Source organism: Durotheca rogersii (genome assembly GCF_024521655.1).
Source record: "Durotheca rogersii strain YMJ 92031201 chromosome Unknown GGS23scaffold_6, whole genome shotgun sequence".
NCBI classification, from domain to species: domain Eukaryota; kingdom Fungi; phylum Ascomycota; class Sordariomycetes; order Xylariales; family Xylariaceae; genus Durotheca; species Durotheca rogersii.
Genome location: NW_026251237.1, coordinates 1,010,882 through 1,037,514, shown reverse-complemented (window position 1 = coordinate 1,037,514; position 26,633 = coordinate 1,010,882). Strand labels below are relative to the sequence as shown.

The window sequence follows — 26,633 nt, the reverse complement described above, 5'->3', positions numbered from 1 at the left end:
TCGAGCTTAGTAGGTTTGATAATAGAGGATAGGTTCGATTCCTAACAGCGCTACTTGGTAGTCTCTATTGTTAAGTCTATCTAACGGAAGCGGACCTATACCGAGGTACCTGAGGTACTTAGGTGAGGTGAGGGACCTTAGATACCTGTACCCGAGCTATTAGGTACATCATTAGATGGGGTTACCTGATGATTACCTATGCCCGCGATGATCTGATACGGCGACACGAGGTCTTTTCTAGGCTATGATGGCCGGCCTGTGGCTTAGCTGGGGCGATGACCACTTTATCCGCTCCTGGTATGTACCTACCTAACCCCTAGTTTAGGTACCTCCCAAGGTACTTCTTACCGAGGTGCAGTACGGACCGTAGGTACCTAGGTACGTAGAGGTACCTAAGGCAGCCTCTGCGTCCAGGTACCTATGACGTCCGTGAGATCAGGTACGTAGGTAGGTACCTAAGGTACTCAAGGTAGCACGATGCCGTATGGTAAGTTTCAGCATCCGGCATCAATCCTAGGTAACCTACCGAGACGCTCTCACTCATGTTGTGGATGTTGACAAAGGATGCGCAGGAAGAGAGGCGCGCACCTCGTCAGATCCAGCCATGTTGGGTACCTACCTCTGCCCAGAGTCACGCACTAACTTCCATCCATGGTCCATCGTAGCGTCGTGTCGTGTCCCCCCGGTCCCCAGCTAAACTTAGACGGCATCGCCTTGGGAGGCTGGGTCGACTTGGCGTTCCTGCTTAGCCCACATCACATGGCTTCTTAGGCACCATAGGGTATAATTACTTTCCTCAGCCCGTCCCGCTGGTCAGCCCGGAATTTCATCCTATCGCGTCCCCCTCGTCTTCTCTTCCGCTCGTCCTCCGCCCTCCTCCGCCGTCCTATCTGCAATTCGCTTCTGCAGTGCAAGATCTGTGGTAGATAGGTGTACGTCTGTCGAGCTTATTCGCTTTCCACCACTGTCGAGCCCATCTCGAACTCGCCGCTCCCGGCAACCTCGCCATGGCTAGGTTCGATTACCCGTATAAGAAAGGCGTGAACATCACCGCCTGGGTCCTGCAGATCCTCGTCTGCCTGATCCTCCTCGCCGCGTCGGCGTGGCTGCTGAATCTGGTCAACTCGGACGATTTCGACGGCAGCCTGGGCGAGTATGAAGGCTTGGTCACGTACGTCCGCCACGACCTCCTCTCCATCGGCGCGCGCTAACCCGTCGCAGTGCGGCCTCCGGCCTCCAGATCGGTATCACCGCCCTAACAATCATATTCGATATCGTCGAGATCGTCCTCATCACGGGAAAGCGGATGCCGCCCGCCCTCTATCTCTCCAGCGCCTGCATCAAAACCGGCATCTGGGGCGCCATCTTCATCATGAACCTGATCTCGCTATCGATCCTCGCCATCTGCCTAACCTTGGTCCTTTTGTACGTAGTGGGAAAAAACAACACAACCCCCCCCCTTCCCCCCACACCCGGCCCACCCACATGGAGACAGTGCCCCCCCCACACAGGGAGTTGGAAATCCGCGAATGCTAACCCCTAAACAGTGGCACGTCTCTGATGCAGCTCATCTACGGGGCCATCCTCATCCACCGCAAGCGACGGGGCACATTGACGGGCGGCGACTATGCGCTCTCCATCAACCCGGATACCTTCACCGCCCCCCTCGGCGCGCCGCCCCCGGGATACTACTACCAGAACCCGAACGTAAACACCGAGTACAAGCCGCCGACGGCCGTCGCGTCGCCGCCGCCACCTCAGAACCTGTATTCCGCCCCCGAAGTCACCGGCCAGCCGGCGCCGGCCGGCACATACGAGATGGACAACCGCCAACGCTTCGCGTAAAGGCATTTCCGAGAGGGTCTCGGCGGCGGGTGGATAGATGAGAGACATGGGAACGTAATGCGCCCAGCTGGCTATTTTTAGGCTGCGCGTAGTAAGGCGAAAAGAACAGAGGGGAAGCAGACGGAGGAGAGAGGACACGTCTCGGTTGGGTCCTAGCTCTGCTTCTGCACGCGCAACTTGTGATACCCGGGTGTACGAAAGGCGTTCATAGATACGGAGGCATTAATTCGGAAAATGAATGGGCGCCAAAAAATCGGCGTACAAGCGCAGTCGCGCGTCCATGTTGAACGTTGCATCGCCAAGCTGATCCCGGTCAGCTGCAGGACCGGATATTCGTGATAGGTGGGAGAGAGGATGGTGCATGCACGAGCCGACGTCTAACCGATTCATTCCCGATACTACTCAACGGCATGGCGGAGGCTGGCAAGGCTGGCCGTGCGGCGTGGTATGTCTGGCGGGAGAGTGGCCGTACCCGTTCCCGCGGCGATGCATGCGTTGGATTTCCCGGTCATAGTTCCCGTGGATTGTGAAGTTCGAGACTTGCGCTCTCTGGTATAGGTAGGTAGGTATAGGTCGGTTCCGCCGCCGGCCTGCCGAGCCCGGGTGATGTCTCTGTACATGCATCCGGCATTGTCAGCTTGATATATATAATATATTAGGTACCGTTCACGCCACCCGCTGCAACATTCCGGAGTCTGGTCTCAGGGGGATGTCGGGGTCCCGGATAGGAGAGCCCTGAGCCCGGGCTCCTCCTCCCTTCACCTGTAGCCACCTAACCTGTCTGTCGTGGATAACACCCTCTCGAGGCTATTCGGGAGCGGCCAGGGTGCGTGCAGGTAGATGTCGATAGTATCTATCAATACTGAATCTTCTCTCCACTTCTGTAGCGCGACCCAATGTACTTGGCGCGCGTATGCGGCACAGGAAGTCAATTTTCGGTACTTGTCTTACACCACGTGTTGATGACCAAGTGTGCAGGAATAGGAGATGTGTGTTTTCGTAGGATGGTCCACCGAGGACATTAGGCAGGTAAGTTGTTAGGCACCTTTATAGGGAATCTAACTATACTCCTTTAGCAAGTCGTTTTATATATTAATAAAACCACTCACCCACCTATATAAACTTATGTTGCGTAAAACGTAAACGCCTATTACATTCTACGACTTCCACCATCTCCAGCAATCCACTCGTTTTCTCAAATGCCTTTCTAGCCTCACCTTTCTTCCTTTTCCTCCCAACTACCTTTACAGCTAGCCGGTCAACCGTTTACAGCTATTTACAATAGCGATCTCGTCCGATCGGCACTGGGCCAGTTGTTGGCAGTTGGGTGGTTGCTTGTCCCATCCGGCTCACCTAGGTTCAGCGCGCCCACGCCGCTCCTCTTCAGTACAGCCGGCTGCGGCTTATCCAGGGGCAACACGTGCCCGTATGCGTCGGCATGACGGACCTGGTCCTGCCGTACTATTGCGATGGCGGCGTCTACACCTACTTCCTGTCCCTTAGCTGGGGCGGTATGCCGATACATAAGTGTCTCTCGACCACATCGCCCCGACCGACGCCCCCCGCGCAATCAAGACAATTTACGGCAAATTACACAGCCTCGGCGTCCTCCATCGCGACGCCGAGCGCCGGAATATACTATACGACACTCGCACGAACAGCATCATGGTTATAGACTTTGAGCGGTCCAAGGCGTCCGATCAGCAATCCCGAGGCTCGATAAGCCCGAACTGCCCCAGGCAGACGGGGAAACGAGGCGCGAAGGCCACTGGGAGTGGCGACCCGTTCGCGCTGGAGTTGCGGTATGTTCTGGTAGCAGTTTCAAAGTGCATGAAGTGAGGAGGGGCCACGTCTAGTCTTCTTCGAACGTGAATCCGTGGTGTTATTTGGAGGAGAGCTGGCTATAGGTATTCCTCTTTTCAAAGGATTCTCGAGTATATGATAGCCCTCTTGTCGTGTGGCTGTCCTCTAGGTGAGGGAAGCGGTATAGACTATCTAGCTAAGAAGAGCCGGATAGAATTATCCTATCCGGAGGAGAATTATAATATGTAAAACATCATCAAACTATCGAATTCATATGCGTATGTTAATTTGTTGTATTAAATTCGTGTACTCATTGGCTCTTTTGACCTTACAACTAGTATATAGGTACGTGACGCCTCTCTACGAACTATTTTATTAGCTCATCTTCGGCTCCCTCATAACTCCGAGCCTCTCGACCCTCCGACAGACTGCCCCACGGCCTACGAAAGCCGCCAGGAGCAGTTCAATTCATCTCGTTCAGATGCACCTGATGGCAGTAGATAGGTATGCAGTCTTTTTGGTGGCCAGCTTCATCATACTCGGTCGGTGTTGGCGCTCTGTAGCCTCTGCAGGTGCACCATCTGGCTCGTATACACCGTGAAAGCACCCCGGGGCCACGGAAGATAGTCAATCAAGTTGAATGGCACAGGATGCGCATCGGCGAGGTGCTGGCCGGTAGAAGTTTTTATTGCGAGGCACCTCCCAGCCATTTCCTTCCCTACAATACCCGCGCTCCGCCTAAACGGCCAATACCTAAGGCAAGTACACCAGGAGTTAATCTGTAAGGACGATCAAAGCCCAATCTACCTCGGCACCTAAACTCTTGCTTGCCACACCTCGTATGACCTGCGCCGTGAGAAACCAGCAAAACAGCACCGATAGCCTATTGCGGTAGGTGGCGGGCACACGGCCATGCACACAGCCTTCGTCTAGGTCCGCGCGCTGGCGTGTTCGAGACGCTACAGTCTCTGGCCTGTCCAGCTGAGATGGCGCGTGGGCGGCGTCCCGTCGCATCCACGTCCCGCCCCCGTCGAGCCGGGTCTGGCCCAGGGGCCCACGCTCGTCAAGCTTTGTGGCTACGAGAGGGGTTCCGGGGTCGATGGATGATAGGTGGTGCCCCGGCCTCCATCCAATCACGGAATCGCCCCGTCGATGTGCCTACGTGGAGGCGGCACACGCATGTACGCGTACGCATGGGCTGGACATGCGACGTATTTTCAATGTACCTGCCCTGTCGTTCTCACGATGGACGGTACTTTTTTTTATTTTTTTTATTTGATTGCGCTACGACACCTGTGTCTCCTCCCTATCTCCTAGACAGCTCAGAAACTCAGCGGTCTTCTTGCTCGCCTATCCTATTCAGGCACACCTCGCTTTCCTACCTAGGTACGGGGTCCGTGCAACAGGGGCGTGTTTCCTGCTTGCTTCGTAGTAAAATCACGTACCGGAGGGAATGGGAGTCATAGATGCATGGCAGCTGAACGGACGGGGTGACGGGGGTGAGAAAGGGGGAAGCAGAGAGGCAGCCCACGGCTGCTGGCCCTGCCGTACCCTCTGCCGTTATATCCGTCGGCCTGAGATAAATTCGCTCGTTCTCCACAGACTCCCCATTCCCTTCTCACTCCTCTCCTTTCGCATCCAGTTTTTCGTCGCCATCCTGCCGTGTTCTTTCGCCTTTTGCAGTCTCCATTGAGCTGCTACACAGTTCTTCTAGATCCAGTCCTCTCAACCAATAGGTGTCTCGGCCTACGTCTCTGCTTCGGCCTCGAATCGCCTCTCGTCCTCCTACTAGTACCCGCTAGAATTCCGGGGGGAGAAATTACTCGCCACCGAGATGCCTGCCTCTGAAGAGCCCCAGCTGCAAGCGCCCATGGAGATGACCTCTACCTCGGCCACCGGCATCGTCACGCAACAACCCGTATGTCCTCTTCCCCATGCGTTGCAATTCCCCTCTCTCCGATCGGCGGCAGCACTGCCTCCGTCTTCGTCTCCCCCACCATGCTGGTGTAGCACACTGTCCTTAAACAGCGCGGATTCCGGAACTGACACGTCAGAATAGTCCGCCGAGCCCCAGCCCCAGATGGGCCTGCGTGGCGGCGAGGAGGAGGCCGGCTGCGAGATCTGTTGCGGCCTCTGCGCCTGCAACGAGGGTTGTTGCTAGACGGACCGCCCCTCCTCTTTCCCCACCCGCGTCCCGTCTGCCGATGCTGCGTGTGGCCGCTAGGTATCCTCGTCGTCCTCGCGAAGTGCGAGAAGTAAGAAGCGGGACGGGAGCGGACAGGCTCTGGCTGCACAGATACGCGTGGGTCCTAGCGGATGTGCCGTCGACTTGCCCTGCGACTGTCTTTCTGGGTACCGCCGACTCGAAGGAAGAGATACGATATGGACGATATACCTAGGTAGGTATTTCTGTGCATGCCGCTATCGGCAAACGCGGGGCTTTGAAGGGGAGAGGGAGAGGTGGCAAATGGGAGAGAATATGGCCTGCAGATAGATGGGGGCTGATATTATGGCGGTGGGAGGGGGATAAAATAACGAAGTATTGACAGAGCGGGCAAAGCGCCTCGCCTAGTACCTAGCGATCTGTAGTGCCCGTCTTCCCCTCCGGATTTGTGGTGGGCCTGCGCGTGTCCTTATAGGTGCCTCTCACCCTTACGCATGGCCTAATCCACCCCATCCTGTATCAAAACCAGCGACGAGAAGACGACGTCCTCGCGCGTCGTCGAGGCTTAGTCAAGTTTAGCAGTCGATGCACATCTCCACACCCCTGCTCGGCTCTGGCGTTGTCTTGCCAAGCTGATCTGCCATCCCGTCGAATTAAGCCTTTCCCCCATATCTTGGCGATCTCTTGGCTGCGCCTCGGCGCCCGCCTGCCCGCCTGCCTGCTTCGCGTGTCGAGAGGGCCACAGTTCGGTCGGCAGCCCGTGCAAAGCGTTGCTGTCCCGTCGCGCGAGCCCTTCAAAGTGCAGCATCTACGATTGTTTTGTAGATATTTGCCTTTTTTCTTCTTTTTTTTCCCCGAGATGCCTACGTGTGTTGATCTGGCGGTGTGATGACAATACGACGCGAGACGACGCTAAGGTACCTTCTAACTCGTCACCACGTCTTCGCCCCTGAGCTCCTCTTTTCCTCCCTGTGACCGGACAGCGCTGGTTACGATTTGGCTGGGGTGTGCGGTGGCATGCCCGGATACACCAATCTACCTCCCCACTTGGGTTGATGTTCATCTTCCGGATACCGCGCGCACGTTGAGCGCATTATCGGTGGCACTCCGACCACATGCGTCAGCCGTTGGATGCGAGCTTCTGCATCGGGGAAAGGCACATTACAGGGCGCGTACTCAGTATCGCTTTACGAGGATTACGCGTTCTGTCTGTACCCCCCCGTCTCCGATGCGCAGAGACCCGTCCTGCTCCAACAACGTGAGTCGTCGCTCGTACACCTCCTCTCTCACCCTCTCCTCAATCATTCATTCCCACAAGCCAGCGGATCCGCGCCGTAAGCGCTGCGCACGTCTCTCCGTTGGCACACTCGCTACTCACCTGTCGCCTCGCGCGGTGTTTTGACCGCTGTCGGTACCCCGCCTATCCTGCACCCTCTCGCGGTCCTTCGTCGCCTCTGCATCCGACACCTCCTGCCCCCCACGTACCTCTGACTGCGAAGACGCTTTAAAAAAGCTATCGTACAATATCCACCTACCTTTCCTCCCTCCATCGCAACACGGCCTCGATTTTGAAAAGACAAATTCACACGTCCCTGGGGTTCAATTGGCACCACCACTCATCTTGCGTGCTGGGCAACAGCTAATGGGAGAGCAGAGCAAGTTGATAGGCCGCCCTGCCTTGCTCGGCCCTTCGGATTAGCTAATAAGGTTTCCTGGTGTAATGGTTAGCACTGCGGATTCTGATTCCGCCAATCTGGGTTCGATTCCCAGGGAGACCTTCTGCAGCTTTGTTCTCCGCTTCGTATTCTCAACTGAGAGTTGAGCTCTGCTTTTTTTCGTAGCCGGTGTCTGCTCCCAGGGACCCGTCTGTGTATTTTTGCATGCGACTTTGGTCTGGTGCGTAATGAGGATGCGATGACATGCATTTCTCTTTGTGGGACGACGTGTATTGGAGTCGTCCCGTAACGAGTCTCTGCTCTCTATTTGACACTTGGTTTTTTGATAAGCAGACCTCATAGTATGTTCATCATTTGACTTGTTTCTTTCCAGTTTAAGTCTGCCTCTTTCTGACAGACTTCATGCACCTACGCCATACCTACCTATCGACGGGAGTGGTCTCTATGCATTACATATAATACAGCTGCGCCCATGGTGTCCGTAACCCAGTAGATGGACGTATTAGCCGAATCCCCTCACGGCGTCAAATACCAAAAGTGGTGCCTTCTGCGAACCCTCTACAGGCCCAGAACTTCGCGCCAGCCTCAGCCGGGCATTAGGTACGTCGAAGCTGAGTGTCGCAACGCCATCTCCAACACCGGCAATCCTGCCCATACCTCTTCCCCTTTCCCCTATACGCTTCTCGTAGCAAGTCCAAGCAGCGCACGCTACCTCTTCCCATCGCCGCTGCCGTCCCCGCTGCCGCGGAACGCGCCTGAGAGCTTGTCCCACAACGTCTCCTCGCCTCTAAGTCTCCGCGCCTCCCGTTCCCTCGCCTGCTGGCTCCACAGGTCCTCGACCTTGGAGGCGACCTCAGCCTTGGCGCGCCACTCGCCGCGGATAGCCTCCTCCTCGGCGGCGCGGTCTTCCTCGGCGACCTTGCTAAGCCGCGTCTTGAGGGCCGCGAGCTGTTCGGGCGTCAGCTCCTCGTCCTCCACGCGGCCGTCCCGCGGCCTCTGGTGCGGCGGCTGCTCGCGCGCCGGGAGCGGATCCCGTTGCCGCGCCGCGATCGAGTGCCCCGGGTCCGCGGGCGCGCGCGGTATGAGCGGCGGGAACGCCGGCGCCGGCAGCCCCGCCTGCTTGGCCGCCGTGATCTCGGCCTCCTGCGCGAGCATCCGGTGGTACAGAGTGTCGGCGTGCATCTGGATCTCCTCCTCCTCCTCGGCCGAGCGGTCGTACGTCGAGAGGTAGCCTAAGGCCTTAAGCAGTCTCTGCATCCACAAGGCGTAGCAGATGTTAGTGCATCACGGCCTGTCGCGGTGTGGACAGCAGGAGGAGGGGGGAGAGCCGGCGCAGCGTACGTACCGTCTGCATTGTGTAGCAACGCTCGAACTTCTTCACCTGGTCGCGGCACAGGGTGAGGCGCTCGGCGGCGCTCGGGTTCATCATGCACTGGCGCCAGTCGACCTGCTCGAGGGCGCAGTTCTCGAGGGCGGCCTTGCCGATCTGGCTCTTGCGCTCCTTGAAGCCCTCAAGCACGTCCATCAGCTTCTCGTGCTCGCTCTTGGTCTCAGCCTCGATCTCGGCCAGCGGCCGGTACGTCTTCCACAGGTGCGCGTACCGCCCGTCCGGGAATTGGCTCTCCTTGGGCACCGGCGAGGCCGCGTCGTCCTCGGCCGCCTGGCGTCGCCGCGCCTCCTCCGCCTCCTCCGCCGCCCGCCGCGCCCGCGCATCCACTGCCTCCCGCCCCTGTAGCGGCTCCGGCTGCGCCGTGCTGTACTTCACCGGCGACTCCCGCTCGAGGAACTCGCGCAGCTTCGGGTCGAGCTTGCGCAGCGGGTCGTCGCCCGAGCCCGAGGCCGGCCAAATGCTCTCCCACCAGCCCATGTCGGATCGAGCAAATCTTCAGGGGGAAAAATAAAGAAGGCCGGAGGAGAGAGGATTTGTCGGGGTTCTGTCAGCCGGTCGACGGAGACGTGCCCCTCAATGAATTCGGGAACTTCCATGGAGACTAGCGATTACCTGGTGCTAAAAAAAGAAGGACTAGGTAGGCAACTAAAAAAAAGTTCCTTATCGTTATCATAATCCAACGTGCATACAGGCATCACATATTTATGTACCGGGACTTTGCATGTTGCATGCCTCCTTTACCTTCGCCGTCGTCCCGGAATTTCGAAGGCTATGTAGGTATCTCACCGGAGGTTTCATATTATAGGGAATCAACTGCTCACGCCTCGGTATATTTACTACCCATTCAATTGATCAGAGGATAAATCACCGCTCTTTATCAGCAGTTACCTAGGCGGCTGCAGCCGAGATACTGGTCCAGTCCTCGTGGTAGGAAGTAGAGGTGCGTATATAAAACCGCGTATATCTCAATGACACTACCTCACCCAAGAAAGGCACGAAAATACTTCTCTCATATTGTGGTATCTCACTATATAAAAGAAGCATGATGCCCGAGGGCAAATGTGCGCTTATAAATTTGCGTTGTCACGGCCCAACGCCCGCGCACAGAGCGCAAGGGAGGCTGAAATTATCGTAATACGCCGGGGGACAAGCAATTGGCGCTTTTTAAAAACCTGTATTTATTTCTCAGAGCTGCCGATGCCGCACCTTTGTGCCCCGGTAGAAGCCTATGAATCACCCGTCCCGAATCTCAAGTCATGAAGAACCATGAAGTGACAACGCCATTGATGCCTAGGAAAGGTCCCCCGACTTAGAATTTGCTAAACTTCTTCACCGACTTGCCCGTTCGGGGGAGCACACGGAGCACATTGAATCGGATCTAGCACGCCACTGCAGTCAGTATTTGGGTCCCGGCCGAATAGGGGGTTGGGGGGTGACAACGCGCGCCGGGGCGCTATAGGTTCGTGCAGTATTGTAGAAATCGGGGGAGCTACGTACGGTCTTGCTTAGAGGCCTACACTGGCCGACGGTAACCTGATCGCCTTCCTCAACACGGAATGCCGGCGAGACGTGCGCGGCCAGATTCTTGTGTCGCTTCTCGTACCGGGCGTATTTGGGGATGAACTTGAGGTATTCGCGTCGGATGATGACGGTTCGGTGCATCTTAGTCGATACGACGGTGCCGGTCAGGATACGTCCACGGATGGACACCAGGCCCGTGAAGGGGCACTTCTTGTCTGCGTCGACGCCACAAAAGTCAGCCCAGTCCCATCGTCACCTGGCGAACCTTGCCATCACCAAAGAATCATTTCTTCTCTTCCACGCATTCTCAAGCGGCCGACTACGCGATGCCACCAAGTGTGGGAAAATTATAACACAGGTCGGATCGGGTCGCATGCCGCGATATCTTCGTATGGAAACGTACCGATGTAGCTGCCCTCAATCGCGGTCTTAGGAGTCCTGAATCCTAGACCGACATCCTTATACCACCGACGGCCGCCCTGGAGAGGAAAAAGCTGTCAGCAGAGGGGTTCCTCGGGCTGGCGACACGGGCAGACGGAATGATATCGCCTCACCTTGCCGGGCTTGCTGGACTTGGTCTTGATCTTCGCATTCTGGAAGATGTGCGGCTGCTTCTGGAAGGCACGCTCCGACTGGACAGTGAGTTCGGTGGCCATCTTTGCGGCGTTGGGCTGGGGTCGCAAGTGTGGGTGAGGCCGAGGAGGACGGGAATCGTGCGCGAGATGTTCGAGTTGTGGTGTTTTGCGGAAAAGCTCGAACACTTCGGAATGGGGGAAAATCGCAAAATCTCTGGTTGTGTGGGCTCGCTTGTGGATGGAAGGCCCCCACTCGTCCGAGGTTCTGCCCGTGGTGGCTGGTGACTGCTCAGGTGGCTGACATTTCAGCTATCAATCGAGGGGTTATGTTGTACCTAGGTACCCCATTTCGGAAAATTGATGGCTCCACTCGCAAGTAGTAATGGATGGGTTAGGTACGTATCTGCCTAACCCCAGCATGATGCGGGTACGTACCTCGTATATGTAGGTGGGGTGCCCTGGCAGCTCTTTCCCACTTGGGAATTGTTTACCAACATGGGTTTTCCAGAGTCTCGTCGGCGACGCGACTGAATATATGTACCTGGTGATGTACCTTCCAACACCACCATACCACCACACACCTGTCGAAATCCTCCCCAGATCTGGAGTTGTGCCGGCTTCTTCAGAGTACCTCACGTCTACCAATATCATTGCTATAAAGCTATCCCGGGACCAACAAGACCTCGTAGGTGCAGGACGACCCTACATGCGACGGCATTGCGCGTCAATTCCTCTGGCAGCAACGCCCTTCAGAAGCCAGTAACGCTCGCAACCCCTCAGCGTGTTCGCCCCTTTGTCACAATGTCGTCTCGAGCCGATTCAACTGTCCCGTCTACGCGACGCCTGCGCAAATCGACAGGGCTTTCACCTGCGAAGAAGAAGACAGAGAAAGAGAACATCACTGTTGATGTGGCTAGTTCTTTGGCCAGTAACGGAGGCCGAAAGAAATCCCGAAGCAAGAGTATGGGCCCTGGTGGATTGGATGCCCTGAAGCCGGGATCTGGCAACAGACGCATGGTATACACAAACCCCATCACCTCTTTCTCCTCCCCTCTCTCTATTCCGATGCTAATACAACTAATATTGCAGTCGCTGGCAGCTCCTGCTCGACCACCACCAAGATCTATTCTGAAGCCGACGATTCCGTTACCCGAGATCCCCTCGTATAAATCCAAGCTGCCCACACGGGCCACCACATCCTCTTCCACCGTCCAAGGAGCCGACATGCTACCGAACCCGTTCCAGACCGACGACACCGGCTCGTCCGGCACGAAGATCGCAGTACGCACCGAGGAGGAGCAGCAAGCCGCCGCCCGAGAAAGGGAAGAGCGCGAACGAGCTCAGCTTGAAAAAGAGATTAACGATCGGCGAGAGGCTCGACGGAAATCCCTGGCCAACCGAAGAGTGTCGTTCGCCGCTGAGGCGACTCTCCACACTTTTCACGAGATCGAATACATGCAAGATTCCACAACCTCAACCGACTCTACGCGGAGAGCCTCGTCGCTTGCTGCGCGGTCGCCTGCTCCCCAGCCGGCGGGCGAAGAAGCTTCGGATCCCCCCTCGACGCCTCCAGAACAATCGGAGGATGCCGACCCCGATTCGCCGGAGAATCAACCGGATGTGCACCAAGGAAAGAGTCGTCGGAGCTCGGCCGCTTCCTCCCTAAACTTCAACTCAAACGACGAGACGCTAGCATCAAGCATCTATAGCTCAGACTCTGAGGCGGCAGACGGTGTAATAGAGGCACACGAAGAGATTGGGTCGGATTCTGGTAGCGACTCTGATGCTGATGGAGTGACGATGGACCTGGGTGTCGACGAGGTTACCGGCATGTCGGCCGTTTCTGCCATCTCTGCGCGTTCAACTTATTCGTCAGACTCGAGTGATACAGTGGATACGGCGTTACGACTCGCTTCCCAGCGAGCCGAAACTCAGAGATTTGATGAAGAGGAAGAGGTCATCCCGTCATTTGGCTGGGTTAAGAAGCCTCCGCCAGCCCAGTCGAGTTATATCCAGGGTCAAGAGGATATCCAAAGTTCGTCAAACACCAACCCTGCCAGAAGTGGCGACGACCGGGAAGAGACTGGCGCCATGGATATGGACGATGATATGGATATGGATATGGAGATGACGCATGCCGTTGGAGGCATCATTAAATTCAATGATTCCCCTAAAGACCTCCAGGAAGAGGAAGAAATGTCAATGGATGTGACTCGAGCACTAGGCGGTATTCTCCCAGCATACAACAAGCTACAAAAGAGACAATCGGCTAGCCCGGAAAAAGTTGGTGAGGATTTAGCGATGGAGGACGCTACCATGGAGTTCACCACGGCGGTTGGCGCCATTCAAAAAGGTATCCCGACCGTCGCGAATCTCATCGACTTTGGAGATAACGAAAATAACGAAGACATGTCGATGGAGCTTACCACCGTCATGGGCGCCGTCCTGTCCGGGAATAGAGCTATACCAAAAAAGCCCCTCCAAGGCCGCCGTCGCACAATTGCCACGGGCGAGGACGAAGCGACGATGGATATGACCGTTGGCTTGGGCCGCATTCTTCCCGGTAGCGAGAATGTCGAGAATGACGAGAATGACGAGGAGGTCACGATGGGAATGGACATGACCATAGCGATGGGTGGAATCATCAAAGGTCCCCCTTCAGCCAAAGACCGTACTGAGGCAAGGCATCTCATGGAAGAGGAAGTAGACAAGGATGATAACGTGCCATCATTGAGGTCATCTTCGAAACGGCGTCTATCTGAAGTTATTGCTGGGGCAAATGCTCCGGAAGCAGGGAGAAGTCCTGGGTTATCTGCGTTTCAAGGCCAAGAGCTTCGTCGCAGTATTTCCCTGCAGAAGCCGGCCGCCACGATAGATAGCTCGCCTGTTCGAGTCGTGCCCACTCTCAACTCGACAAGCCCCGCTAACTTAGGCACGCCAAACGCACGCGGACCTCGCACTCCGTTAAAGAGCTCTCCATCGTCCAAGTCAAAGCCGCGCTCAGCTTCCCCTCCTAAACATGGCTCGACCGTGTCCAACTCTACCCCCAGATCCGCATCCAAGAATGGGCAGACACCGTCCATTTTCCGTCAGGACTCTGCCACCGGCACATCAACGCCACGGGTGATCTTGACGCCCCAGAATAGGCGGCTTTCGGGCGTAGGCGCTGATAAGCCGGGCCTTGGATCCCCGAGGGTGACAGCCATCCTCGATCGGCGGGGATCCATCAGTGATTCAGCAGAAAGTTTTACTCCAGTCGAAGCCCCGCGAGTTGTCACCTTCGCCAAACCCCAAATCATAGAGGAAGAAGTTGACCGGGAGCGCCAAGAGGAAGCGGACAGAGAGCACCGGTTCCATTTAGGCGACGCAGATGAGGAAACCACTACTACTTTAAAAGATATGATCTCTAGCATGACACCCAAAAAAAATCCACTCAAGGGGCGCAAAAGTCTGCATGTGGGTAGTGCTAGGGGCCTCCTCGGCAAACGCCCAGCTGAGCTTGAGGATGAAGACGATGACTCAGAGTTGAGAGACGGAATCAAACGACTCAGGAATCATCAGGGCAGCCCAGTCAAGAACGTGCGGCTTCATGCGCCACCTTCCAAGGAAGAAACGACTGGGCGCGTAACTCGCTCGAGTAGCAAAACACCCGAGGATGTAGGCGATAGGGGAACCGGCGTGACGCCGATGCTATCACCGAAGAAGGCATCCGCAATAGCGACCTCTCCCCAGGCCAAGGCACACCCTGGAGGTCCTGAATTCGACCGACCGGCCATCACAATCAACTTTGACGAGCTGTCCGTTGCAATCGAAGAAAATACCCACGGCGGCAACAACGGAGATCAGATCCACCTCCAAGACTTCCTCAACATGACAAACATCCGCTTCATGGAATTAACTACGACGAAGCGGCGCCACACCCAGGCTCCCACGGTCACGAAAGGCGATGCTGCGCTAGAAAAGGAGGACCTCTCCCTAGAGAAATGCGTCGTAGCGGGGGCTTGCACAGTCCCTATGCTGGAGCTATATCAGCATGTAAGTTAGCCTTGTGCTTGCGGGGCGCGTATACAATACTAATGTGAACTAGTCGTGCCGGGAACTCAAGAAATACATATCAGAGGGCCGGAGGATAGTTCGCGAGATCGAAACGGAGACTCTCGAGGAGAACCCGCCGCTCTTCCGAGAATATATGTCAGCAACGCCCGAGTACAAGCTCTTCATGGACAACCAATTCAAGAACGTGAAGACGCACGCACGACTGCTTAGCAAGGCAATGTGGTACGAGTGGCGCATGAAGCTGCAAGACGGCCTCAAGGAGGGCCTGGTGAAGATATCCGAGGGCATGGAAGCCGACGAAGAATTGCTCACGCGGGAACAAGACCTACTCGAGGCGGTCTTACCCGGTCTGGTGGAGCAATCTGTATCCTTGGAGACCGAACACGAGAGCCTCGAATCTTGGGCGCAAGAATTAGCAGATTGCGACCCCGAAGAGCTACAAAGCGCCCGCTCTGAGCTTACAGAGGTCGATGCGGACATGCAAGAGAAAACGCGCAAGATCGAGGAGCTCCGTGAGCAGCTCAAGGAGACGGAAACCAAGATTAACGAAGCGACGCAGAGGAAGAAGGACTGCGTTTCGGACATCGAGGAAGCTGAGAGGATCCGCGAAGAATGCAGGGGGTGGAGCTCCAACGAAATCAACTCTCTCAAAGGTCAGTGCATATGAATATTTTCACATATATCGCCCATCGTCTGTCTACGGCGTACCGCTCCAGGTAACTGACAAGAATCACAGCCAGGGTGGATGAGATCGAGAAAAAGTACGGCTGGACCATTACAGGCACGGTGGGGACTTCGCCATCGATGACATACAAGAGAGAGATCGAGCTTGTCTTCGACGTAGCCGCGTTCAAAAGCCTCAAACCGAACTCGAGAATCGACCTGCGCTATATCGCAGCCAATCGGGAGGCGAACCCAGAGCCGGGCACGCCAGAAAAGGAATTCTTCGTGCAGTGCATCCGGGATCACGTGCAGGGCTTAGCGCAGGCGGAGACGAAGATCAGCGATCTCCTCGGCACGGTCAGCGCGTCTTGGCAGAAGGCCCGGTACGTGTCGGAGAACATCCGCCTGGTGAACTGCACGTTCCCGACGACGGTGGTGAAGACGTCGGACTCGTCGGTCGCCGTGCGCTCGACGCTGTTCCTGCGGCCGCTGAAGACCAAGGTCGAGATCGTGCTCGGGCTGCACGGCGGGTGCGGCGGGGGCCCGCAGGAGTCGCGGGGCGTCGAGGTGACGATCACGCCCGAGGCGCGCGTCGTCTACGGCGAGCAGTTCAAGGCGGACAAGATCGTTGAGTTCCTCGCGGCCGAGATCGGGACGCGTGTGGTCGCGGACGGCGAGCGCGTCGGCAGCGGCAAGGTGGACGACTGGAGCAACGCCGTCGTCAAGCTGTACGAGAAGCTCCTCGCGAGCGGGAAGAAGTGAAGGCGGCGCTGGGGAGGGAGGGCGCGAAAATACACGTTGCTGCAGCTTTCGGGCATCTCTCGACGACGCGAGCATTTCGCCACGAAATTATGACTTTTGCTTTGGTACGGAACGTGTATGGGGGGTGCGGGTGCGGTTCGGATGGGGGTGGTGAGAAGGCGTCGGTCGGTTGCAAAGGCCCGGAAGGGCTCGTAGCTTCTATATACCAACTTATATCTAGTATTGTAGGTCGCTCTCATCCTGGCTTTTAACAGTAACTCATTTCGCTACTTTATTTTACTTGCCAGCGTCGCACCGCCACCGGTGTGGCTGTGTAGGATCGCGAAATCGCTTGCTGCTATGCTAGTAGCGCCTAGGTAAGCCAGCCGGCATGCTCGTCTACTATTAACCTCTGGCGATGCTTACGTATTTTTCGATTGGCACATGGCCTGGTAATTCACCACCGACCCTCAGCGCGAGACCGGGTGGAAGGAAATTAGCTCGGTTCTGTTTCAGTCGACCACCTCTCTACGGAACAGGACAGGCAACGAATTCTGAGTCTCTTCCTGTGTTGGCCGTGATGATTAGAAGAATCCTCAGACCTAATCCCCATCGCCAAGCTGACAAACCACCTCTTGCATGATGTACGTGCTGCCCTAAAGTACGTAGGTACCCTCGCGGGCCGACGAAAAGCCGGTCAGGCAGCCAGCCCTCAAGTGCCCATCCCAAGAGGAGGCGGAACAACTTCGAGATCAACCCCCGCACACAGAAGTGTCCGAATAGACCCACTGCTTGGTATTGCCGCCTCACCTTGCCTAAGTCGGTACTAGCCACACATATCGTTACCTTCATAAACCCCCCTGTTGTACTTTACCTTATAGGTAATAGTCCCCTGGTTACGTTCCCGCCATCATGACGCTGTCGTACCGCGACTACCCGGAGGCGGAGGGTGATTCACGTCCCGGCACACCGTCTTCGTTTCCCGATCATTCGAGCGAGGGACCGCATGCCAACTTTTTGTCTTCCGATACCCCAAACGAAGAAACCGGTTCCGACTCCCGTGATGATTCGACCGGGCCGAGTTCCAAGACGCGTTGGTCTGAGAAAGTTCGCCGTGGCGCGACTACCGCAGGCAAGGGTCTGGCAGTTGGAGTTGGGTCAATCGTTGCGGGGGCGGTCTACGTAGCGATGACTCCTGTCGGGTTTATATCGACGAGCTTTCTGCAGGCTTCGGAGTCCGTACTGGATTGGGCACGTCGAGCCGAATTTGGCAGTGGAGAATCCGAAGGGAAAAAAGCTCGCAATCCAGAACAAGCAAAAGACATCGGGAAAGAGAGAGACCGTGAGGGTTTCGAGAAAGAATTCAGACATGTAGCCGTCTGTGGACCGGCGGGCAGCGGAAAATCGTCAATAATCAACGCTCTTATGGGTCTACGAAACAAAGACGATGGCGCGGCTAATACCGGTTTTGTCGAGACAACTGAGCGGCAAGAGAAATACCCCGCCCATCCTAGTTTTGGTCGGATTATGCTGCACGATTGCCCCGGGGCCGGAACGATTCGCTGCCCGGCCGAAAACTATAGCAAGACACAGAAGTTGCATCTATTCGACATGGTGCTTATTGTGCATGGAGACCGATCCGGTGAGGTATGTAGAAAATACTCACGTATACCTCAGCTGTCACTTACCTTGCTGGGGCAGATCGAGGTTGCTACTATGCGATTCTGTATCGCCCGTCAACTGCCGTGCGTCGTTCTACGATCCCGATCCGACGAATTTATAAACCGCATCAAAAGGGACGACGATGTCGAAACCTGCGAAGCCAAGGACATGTATGTCAAGGATAGTTTGGAAGCCTTCAAGGACGAGCTCCGTCGTGCTCTCCTCAGTGAAAAGGATCTCGATCAGGTAGCGAACCGCTACATGCTGGTGAACAATCATGATCTGCGGGGGCTCACAATTAAACCTCGAAACCAATGGCCAACACACAAAGGCGAGATAGAGATTGACGAGCGAAACCTCATTGAGTTTTTAAGGCATCTGGGCGGGAGGGCGGCCTAGAAGCGGGCTACACGGCACAACCTGTCAGCTAACCAATGTCAGTTCCAAACCCGCCGAAGGAATCTAAGGGGGTCAATTTTTAGGCAGACTCTATCGTTCAATCCCAAACTACATTAGGCTACTTCTTCGTAATTGGAGCTATTTGGGAAATAAGCCTGACAGGCACGTATTCCCTAACATCTCATCCCGCCCTTTCTCTCTGTGCCATACCTCCCTAGCAGCAGGGTACTTAGGTAGTATCTCCAACCTCTCACTCCACTGGCGTTACAAGGAACCGTCTTCTCTGCTCGCCCCCGGCTCTCGTCGGCTCTGTCCGAGTTCCATACAGCCGTCGCTATGCTGTCTACAATGCTATTCTGCACATAGGTGACTTCGGAATAGCCACTAATCTAGACTTGGCTGTAAGATTCGCTGGTTATTGTTACATAGCTGGAGCTTATCTCTACTACCACAGTTTGGTATCTTACAGCAGTGCTACCATATTAGTCCATAGCTAAGTCCGCCAGTTTTCGATCCCTGATGGTTATATTCGCCCCGTTCGTAGTAACCTGTATTCGCCTTGGCCCGGCATACAATAGCCAGGGCCAGTTGATCTCATGCCTCTATCCTCTCACTCGACTCTCCGTTTCGAACCTTACGTAAGGTGTGATTCTCACAGGGCACCTCTGCCTCCTTTTCCCTGATCTCGTAACGGCGGCGGTACACTCCTGGTTGTAACCATCTTGTTTATCTGATTCGGGTGAAATACGTACTGGCACAGGGTTATGTATTTCGACCGTCTTTATTTCCTGATTTAGCTGAGCATACTCGTATACTCTGATCCGGGCGCAGTGCCTATATAAGGCCATCAACTGTCGTGTACTCTTTGCTGATATTTCCGTATTTAGATCACTGGCAATTCCTATTCGAGTATCTAGATCACATATACTCAGAAAATCAGCATCAAGATACACAGTATACGTGTCAAAGTTGCAAATAAAAATTGCTGATCTGCACTGGTCTGACGGGCAGCCTGTACAGTATGTATGTGGGTATTTTCAAAACGCCTCGGACTCGAGATGTTTGTTGTACTTTTCTGGGCAAATACGGCCCCCTAGATACCGCCAGTTACTCAGCTACCTCGCCGCCGTACATGCTGCAGTTACCTCGACGAATATTTCCAACCTCGTTGCCCGGGAACGAGAACTGCTGCTACTCTCCGCCTTGGGTGATTGTGAGCTCTTCCTGACGAGAGTATATAAATCTGCCCACCCTGTGATGACCCCCTCCTCCTATTGTTTTCCAACTCGTCGAGATTCACAGCTGCTTGCAATATTCACTGATATCTGCAACCACCTTGAACCTCACTCTCCACTGCTCTCGCAACATACAGCATACAGATACTACCATTGAAACCCATACACCACCCTCACGATGACTTCACCATCAGTTACCTCCTTCTCTTCCATCCCCTTCTGGGTGGTGGCTATCGCCGCCCTCTTTCTTCACTTCGCCGGGGAAACCCTCGGCGTCGATCTCCTCGTTCGGCGAGCCATGTGGGTACTGGTTTTCAACGCATACTTCTTCAAGGTGCACCCAGTACTTGGCTTTGGTGTCTTCTGTATCCTCTCTTCGGCCATCGGTATCTGCCTCAATGTCTCCTGGGCCTTCGACGTGCCAGTCTGGTTAGTCGTCGTCTACTTCATCCTCCAAGCCTTCCTGTGCAAGTTTACTGCACTGGGTTGGTACGGATTTTGGAGTGCCGTCACGGTAGCCCAAGTCTACCGTAACGGGCTGGCACCGGTCTCGGAGATTCTTGGAGGCATGGCATTGTCCTCGATCATCAGATGGTAAGTAATTCGCCTCTTCTTATGGGTGACGGTAGATGGCGGATGACGGATATTTCATCATTGTTGTCTTCGTTGCCTGTGTTTTGTTTCGTCCTGCAAATCATCCAAGATTCCCGTTTCCCCCGAATTCAGCTGTATCACGTCCTCGATTACCGACCTTTTCCTCACTCTACGGCTCTTTCCCACTTCCCTTCGACGAGAACCCGACCGAAATCGTGTCACATATGAAACATGGCCAGTTGCTAACATCTTAAAAAGGGTCATCAGGTACAATGCTCCGTTCGTCCCCGAGCTGTCTGACCAGGCTTTCGTCTTTGGGCGAAAGCTGGACAAATGGTATCGGTGGGCTCTGGAGATTGCCCACCATCTTGATTGGTCGTTGAGCACCGAAGGCCTGATAACTGTTTTCGTCGTCTGCGCCAGATGCGGTATCAACCTGATCCGCAACATCGCCAAAATGCTTCGGGATTGCCGTCGTTCCAGTCAGGCCCGCCATCAACACTGGCCTACAACCCATTATGTGAACCGAGGCCCCTTCCCGACCTCCGTGGTCGAGGAAGAGCCGCGGTTCACACCCAGTGAGGCCGCCCCTAAGGAACCCCCCGCACCCCGCAAGCCGCCAGTTTATTACGGCGAGTCCAGAAAGGAACGCCAGGAGCGTGAGGCACGTGAGGGCGCCGAGTTCTGGAGAAATCTTCTCGCTATCCACAGGGAGAGGATCCAGAACCCTCAAAAGCCCGCTCACTGCTTTGATGGATTCCACTCGCCGTATAAATGGGCGCGTCTAGTTAACTCTCGCTCTGCCCCTTCAGTCAAGTTTGCCGCAGAGGTGATGAGAACCGCCCCTGCACCCGTGCCTGAGCCTGAACCCGTCCAGCACACTCCCGAGCCTGTTTCCGAGCCTGTTTCCTTGCCGGAACCGGTTCTCGAGTCCGCCCCCGTTCAGGTTCAAGAGGCAGTGCAGGAGTGGGTCGTCGAAGATGCCGTCGTCCCCCAGCCCACTCCGGGACCACTCCCGGAGACCGTCGAGAGTTGGGAGCCAATCCAGGATTTCGTGGAACTCAAGAGTACCTCGCCCGAAATTCCCGAGATTGCCTCGCCCCCATTCGACGCGATGAGCATCGTCGACGACGAACTAGAGCAGATTCTGGCGCAGTCGGTGCACCCGTTCCCGGTCGAAGCGAATGTCGACGACTCCCTCCTAGACGACGTTGGTCCAAAGATCGTATTCTCGCACCCAGCCACCGAAACCTCCAACCACTTGTTGCCCGGCCCAATGGACTTAGATGCCCCTGTGATTCTAAGCGAGCCCATGGAGATCGACCAACCCTTGGTGATAACGCCTGGCGTCATGGAGCTGGATATCTCTTCCAAGGTGGCTAGTCCCATACCTAGCCCGGTACTCAGCCCCATGCCGCCAAGCCCGGTCCTCAGCTCCTTGCCGCCAAGCCCGGTACTTAGCTCCATGCCGCCGAGCCCCGTGCCGGCGAGTCCCGTGGCGGCAAGTCCTGTGCCGGTATATCCCTTGGTTTGGGACGACTTTGGTATGTCGACGCTCTCCATCGAGGATCCTGAATGGGCCCCTGAGGCGAGCTTCCCTTCGGGGATTCTCGACTCACCGGTTCCAAACAACCTCGCGGAGTCCGGCGACTACCAATTGCCGGAGGTGCCTGAGGCGCCTCCGGTCTCCGTGGAGCCCGAAGGCGGGTACCCTGTGGTTGAGGAGTCCGGCAGTGGTAGCGAGGATAGCCTCGTTCTCTCTGCGGGGGAGGAAGAATTCGTGGACGTCGTGTACCAGCAAGAGGCTAGCGGATCATCATCTCCGTACTCCGTAAGTTTTCAGCCTTTGCCTCTTTCTCTCTATCATGTTCCGTCCTATCTTACATATGGACGTACATCTTTACTAACACCTTGTTTTATCAGGATCCTTCCATTCTCGGGGAAACGTGGGAACCTCTGGGCCGAGAATCGGAGGAGGAATCCGCTGGTCAGGAATCGGGGGAGGAATCCGCTGGTCAAGGACCGGCGGAGGAATCCGCTGAGGAGGGACCGGCGGAGGAATCCGCTGACGAGGGAGTGGCGGAGGGATCCAATGCCGACGACGAATCCATTGAGATTACCCTCCCCATTCCCGAGAACGCCACGCCCAAGATGGTTTCCCCGTTTTCTGTCGGTAACGAGGAGATTATCGCAGCGAGGAAGATCATGAAGCCCAAGTCGCGGATGGCCAAGCTACCCGCGGCCGAGTTGGCGACCTCGATGAATCTCCTCATGCAGAGCACCGCCGGCCCGAGTACCCAGCCGGCGGTATCGGCACCTACCGAGAGTACGGAAGAGCAGCCGCCGCATTCCCATGATCTCCCTGGCCGCACCTGTCGCGTCACGGACGCCTTTTACGACGGACGTGCAATCACCTCGGCCGAGAATCCCCTTCTCGCGAGCCCCGTCCTGTACGATTCTCCGTTGTCGTCGCTTGACTCGGCCGACTTCGAGGACATCGTCGAGGAGATAAAGGCGTCCATGAAGGGCAAGGAGAAGGAAGACGGCCAGCCCGGACCATCCAACCCACCTGCTCCCCAGGGCTTCCATGACGCCGAAGAACTGGACCAGTACTTCGAAGAGCAGGTGATAGGGTACATGCTCCAGGGCATGAGCGACGAGGCGGCGCGAGTGAATGCTGAGCGCGACGTCGAGGCGGTGGCCGGTCGTCGACGCTGACTTTGGTCGCGTCACCCGTACCCCCTCTGATATCTCTCACATTTGCTAGTTGCCTACTCTTCGCGGCTGCTCCGATGATCCCCGGCACACGCCGGTACGCCTCTTGCTGGCGGAAACAGAACTCCGTCATCCCCTCTTCCCTCACTTCTATCCGAACATACCTCTGACAACTAGCACTGGACCGGTCGACAAAAGTACGGCTTACGGGTTCCCTATGAACTCCTTGTGGGTGACGGGTTACCAATCCCTAGGAACCTCCTAGTGGGGTGACGGGATGGCCAAGCCTCAGGAACCCCCTCACGGGGGAGACAGGTTATGTACTTCCCTAGGAACCCCCTCGCGGGGGAGACGGGCTTATTGATACCGATCCCTAGGAACCTCCTTGTGGGGTGACGGGATCGCCGCTCCTCATGAACTCCTTGTGGGTGAAGGGACGCGGGTCGACCGGTCGCCTTTCGTTGATGATCTGGATCCCCGAAGACGCCACTCATGTAATGAGCGGCTGAGGGGGGTAAAATGCAACGTCTGGCCGCCCATCGCTTGTCTTCCAGCACCTGTTTTGTTTCCTTCTTCGTCGCGTCCAGTTTCGACCCAGTTCCAGTGTGTGAACGGAACCGCTCTAGGGGAAGTTGACTGGATGTCTGGCGAGGACTGGCCGGCAAGTTGGAGCAGGGGCAATAAGGCACAGCTTACCCGATGAACCAATAGGTGAAGGTGTATAGCGGGCGATGTAGAGGAGCCCCCATTTTTTGGGCAGCTGTGATTCTGCTCGGCGCATGGTCGGCTCTGAGAATTCCTACCGGTCAGGTCACAGGCCGGGAGGTTTCGAGGGCTTCACCACAGTGCTTAGATTGTCACTCTTTAACTTCGGAATTTACAGGGTGAGAGTGGTACGTCCCCGCCCTTCGATAATATGTATCGACTATATGGTTTGTCAATGCCTCGACACGGTCTTGTTCTCGCCGTCCGTCGAGCGCTCACCAACATATTCTCGACAATGTCTCGTCCGGCCTTGTTTCTCGCCGGCCATCGAGCATATACATATTTTCGGCAAAGTCTCGTCCGCGGTCTTGTTTCTCGCCGCACCGATGAGCCTCGACAACGTCTCGATTCGGTCTTGTCCTCGCCGACCTTCGAGCACACCTCGACAACACTCGATGTGGTCTTGTTCTCGCCACCAATCGAGTACCGACAATCTCGACAACGCTTCGTTTGCGGTCTTGTTACTCGCCGCCATTCGTGCGTTCATCTCGCCCCCGTCAAAGCTCGTCCGGTCTTGTTTCGCGCCGGCCTTCGAGCCTCTTGTCAGAGTCCTGGGTTTGAGAATGTGTTGAGTACTGTATGAATATCTGTACGAGTCTTGTACAAGTTGTCTGAGTCCTTGTCTAAGCAGCAGTCCGTGTATTTGAGGGAGTACACGACGCTGCGCCCAGGGGATGTACGTGTTGGCCTTGGGTAAGGAAGAGTATCCGAGGTTGACACACCACCTTGTCGAATTGCCTAAGGGAGAGGGACAACCAACGCCTCGAGGCTGCCACTCAAGCCTCGGGGTTAGTCACGAAACACTATCATTATCGGTCTCTCTCCCTGGGCCTACAGTCCAGAGCTCTTCGAGTCCAACAGGGGGGTGCTCTCATACACGCTAAACGACACCAAACCACACGACACTATACCACACCAATTCGAGAGCACCCCCCCAATACTACGCCATCACCAGTCCTTGAGTCCATACTACTCAAAACAAAATACCCCCACCCCACCCCTACTACCGAATACTAATACTAAAACCACCACTGCGGGGTGGGGGGTAACTGGGACTCAAGGACTCAGGGCTCGAAGAAGCTGTTCGCCGCGCCTCCGGCGATACTGGGGGCACTCCTACATCTACAACACCATACGGATCAAACATGGGAGTGCCCTCAAGTCAACTACTAAAACGCTTCAACATCAACATCAATCAGTTGCTGGAGGCGCGGCCTGGGCTGTAGTATCGACAAGGTGGGTGTGTTAAAGCCGCTTGTGCAAGAGTATATGGTAAGTGTTATTGGAAATGACTTCTTTCCCCGCTCAGGCTAACCTATATTATAGTTATTGTGGTCTTACATATACTAAGCGGGGGGCCCAAGGATGGTGGAGAGCATCCTCGGGTCCAACGCTGACCCAAGACAAATCCCAGCTGGCGCCCCCGGAGGGAGCCATACAACACCAAAACCTGGTCGGCCCTGGAGTCGGAAGATGTTGAGAGCGTCTGATGACATCGGGGTCGACTGAACAACTCCGGGGGCGCCGCTTGGGATTTGTCCGTCGCGAACGTGAGCGTCGACCACCATCACCGGTGGACGCGCTCAACACGGAGCCTGAGAAGGTACACCAGTCCCTGTCGATATGACAGGTCTGAGGAGGCCTGCTCATTCGAAGCGGGAGGAAGTGGCCGGAGGCACCCGAGGAGAGAAGGGGGGTTTCAAAACGACAGCGCCCGACCAGTGGTTGAGATCAGCTCTGCAACCACCACCAGCACCACCACTACCAAGACGCCAGAATCTCCAGTATTCCCATCAAGGGCAGTCCCCGGGATGCTGGAGGCGACGATGTCGCTAGGCGCCGCTGGTCGGGTGCTGTCGGTTCACCGGATGGAGGTAAGTTGATACTAACGAAAGGTCACCCTGCGATAGTATGCTGACGAACATTGAAGGCGAGGCCTGGGTAGAATGGGGCCGTTGGGATTGTCAATCAGTATACTTATCCACGAAAAAAAAAAAAAACCAGCGGCGAAGGGCATACCATCGCTGCCCTACAACTCGAAGCCGCTCGACGACAACAGGGTCGCAACGATATTGCGACTATCCCAACGGCAGCCCAGCGCCGACGTGGACGCAGCAGACCAAAAAAAAAAAAAACCTCCACAAGAATGTACTCAGCCAGACGAGGGTAAGGGCCGTACACATACGCCCCTACAGCCGCCTCGCTATTACATTTGCCACTACAACCTCGCGGCGCCGCGAGGTTATCACGTCTGCGTCCACGTCAGCCACCTTCTACTTGCCGGAAGACCAACGCGAGGCCACTAAGCCCCTAAACCCGCCACCACTCGCCACCACCGCGGTCCGTCCACACCGCAGAACGGGGCTTAGTGTGGCCTCGCTCTCCATCCGGTGGGCCACGTTTGAAATCCCCCAGCGCCTTGTCGGCGGCGGCGCTCGCAGGGGGAGGTAGGGGGAAGGGGGGAAGACTCGCAGCTCAAATAGGGGGGGTGGAAAAAAAATCCAAAAAAAAACCGCCATCTACGACACCCCTCGCGGTCTTCCCCTCTGTTGCTGCCATCGATATCGCCGGGACAGCAACAAACACAACCCCGCCACCACGATCCGCATGCGGCAGGACAACCAGCCTCTGGTGCCCATGCTCCAAGTGTACCACCACTCGATCGAGTTGCTGTCCCGGTGCCCCTGCCCCCCCTTGCTTAGCTCGTCGCCGCTGACAACAGTTCATCTTTCTGACACTACTGCGATATCCACAACATCTAAATCCACGACATCCACGACATCCACGACCTTTGGCGGTGAAGTTGTACGATACGGTATACGATAGGGG

At 55.9% G+C, this 26,633-nt stretch overlaps 8 protein-coding genes and 1 non-coding gene across 9 annotated transcripts; 7 read left to right on the top strand and 2 right to left on the bottom strand.

Moving 5' to 3' along the window:
* Positions 1-477: 477 nt before the first annotated feature.
* Positions 478-1,845, top strand: GGS23DRAFT_595419 (uncharacterized protein; the record flags this gene model as incomplete). The annotated part of the gene is made up of 4 exons (XM_051518308.1): positions 478-487; positions 973-1,171; positions 1,222-1,425; positions 1,548-1,845. The coding sequence occupies 4 exons, from the start codon at positions 478-480 to the stop codon at positions 1,843-1,845; spliced, it is 711 nt and encodes a 236-aa protein (XP_051373419.1).
* Positions 1,846-3,283: 1,438 nt separating this feature from the next.
* GGS23DRAFT_595418 (uncharacterized protein) lies at positions 3,284-3,684 on the top strand (the record flags this gene model as incomplete). The annotated part of the gene is made up of 2 exons (XM_051518307.1): positions 3,284-3,372; positions 3,444-3,684. 2 exons carry the CDS (start codon positions 3,284-3,286, stop codon positions 3,682-3,684), a joined length of 330 nt encoding a protein of 109 aa, XP_051373418.1.
* Positions 3,685-5,482: 1,798 nt separating this feature from the next.
* GGS23DRAFT_595417 (uncharacterized protein) lies at positions 5,483-5,809 on the top strand (the record flags this gene model as incomplete). The annotated part of the gene is made up of 2 exons (XM_051518306.1): positions 5,483-5,566; positions 5,708-5,809. The coding sequence occupies 2 exons, from the start codon at positions 5,483-5,485 to the stop codon at positions 5,807-5,809; spliced, it is 186 nt and encodes a 61-aa protein (XP_051373417.1).
* A 1,709-nt stretch (positions 5,810-7,518) lies between these two features.
* On the top strand, positions 7,519-7,590 carry GGS23DRAFT_t35. The gene has a single exon. It is a non-coding gene; the product is annotated as a tRNA-Gln (tRNA).
* A 269-nt stretch (positions 7,591-7,859) lies between these two features.
* Positions 7,860-9,355, bottom strand: GGS23DRAFT_619359 (uncharacterized protein; the record flags this gene model as incomplete). Its single annotated transcript, XM_051521003.1, has 2 exons — positions 7,860-8,739; positions 8,834-9,355. The coding sequence occupies 2 exons, from the start codon at positions 9,353-9,355 to the stop codon at positions 8,197-8,199; spliced, it is 1,065 nt and encodes a 354-aa protein (XP_051373416.1). The 3' UTR covers positions 7,860-8,196.
* A 278-nt stretch (positions 9,356-9,633) lies between these two features.
* Positions 9,634-11,232, bottom strand: GGS23DRAFT_561458 (ribosomal protein S17-domain-containing protein). Its single transcript, XM_051515953.1, has 4 exons — positions 10,954-11,232; positions 10,803-10,878; positions 10,376-10,614; positions 9,634-10,256 (listed from the first exon to the last, which is right to left on the bottom strand). The coding sequence occupies exons 1-4, from the start codon at positions 11,053-11,055 to the stop codon at positions 10,188-10,190; spliced, it is 486 nt and encodes a 161-aa protein (XP_051373415.1). The 5' UTR covers positions 11,056-11,232; the 3' UTR covers positions 9,634-10,187.
* Positions 11,233-11,478: 246 nt separating this feature from the next.
* Positions 11,479-16,654, top strand: GGS23DRAFT_459850 (Spc7-domain-containing protein). The gene is made up of 4 exons (XM_051514103.1): positions 11,479-11,991; positions 12,064-15,009; positions 15,062-15,683; positions 15,767-16,654. The coding sequence occupies exons 1-4, from the start codon at positions 11,776-11,778 to the stop codon at positions 16,453-16,455; spliced, it is 4,473 nt and encodes a 1,490-aa protein (XP_051373414.1). The 5' UTR covers positions 11,479-11,775; the 3' UTR covers positions 16,456-16,654.
* A 692-nt stretch (positions 16,655-17,346) lies between these two features.
* Positions 17,347-18,495, top strand: GGS23DRAFT_595413 (interferon-inducible GTPase; the record flags this gene model as incomplete). Its single annotated transcript, XM_051518305.1, has 2 exons — positions 17,347-18,081; positions 18,136-18,495. The coding sequence occupies 2 exons, from the start codon at positions 17,347-17,349 to the stop codon at positions 18,493-18,495; spliced, it is 1,095 nt and encodes a 364-aa protein (XP_051373413.1).
* A 1,413-nt stretch (positions 18,496-19,908) lies between these two features.
* Positions 19,909-23,395, top strand: GGS23DRAFT_619355 (uncharacterized protein; the record flags this gene model as incomplete). The annotated part of the gene is made up of 3 exons (XM_051521002.1): positions 19,909-20,324; positions 20,583-22,155; positions 22,248-23,395. 3 exons carry the CDS (start codon positions 19,909-19,911, stop codon positions 23,040-23,042), a joined length of 2,784 nt encoding a protein of 927 aa, XP_051373412.1. The 3' UTR covers positions 23,043-23,395.
* Positions 23,396-26,633: the final 3,238 nt, after the last annotated feature.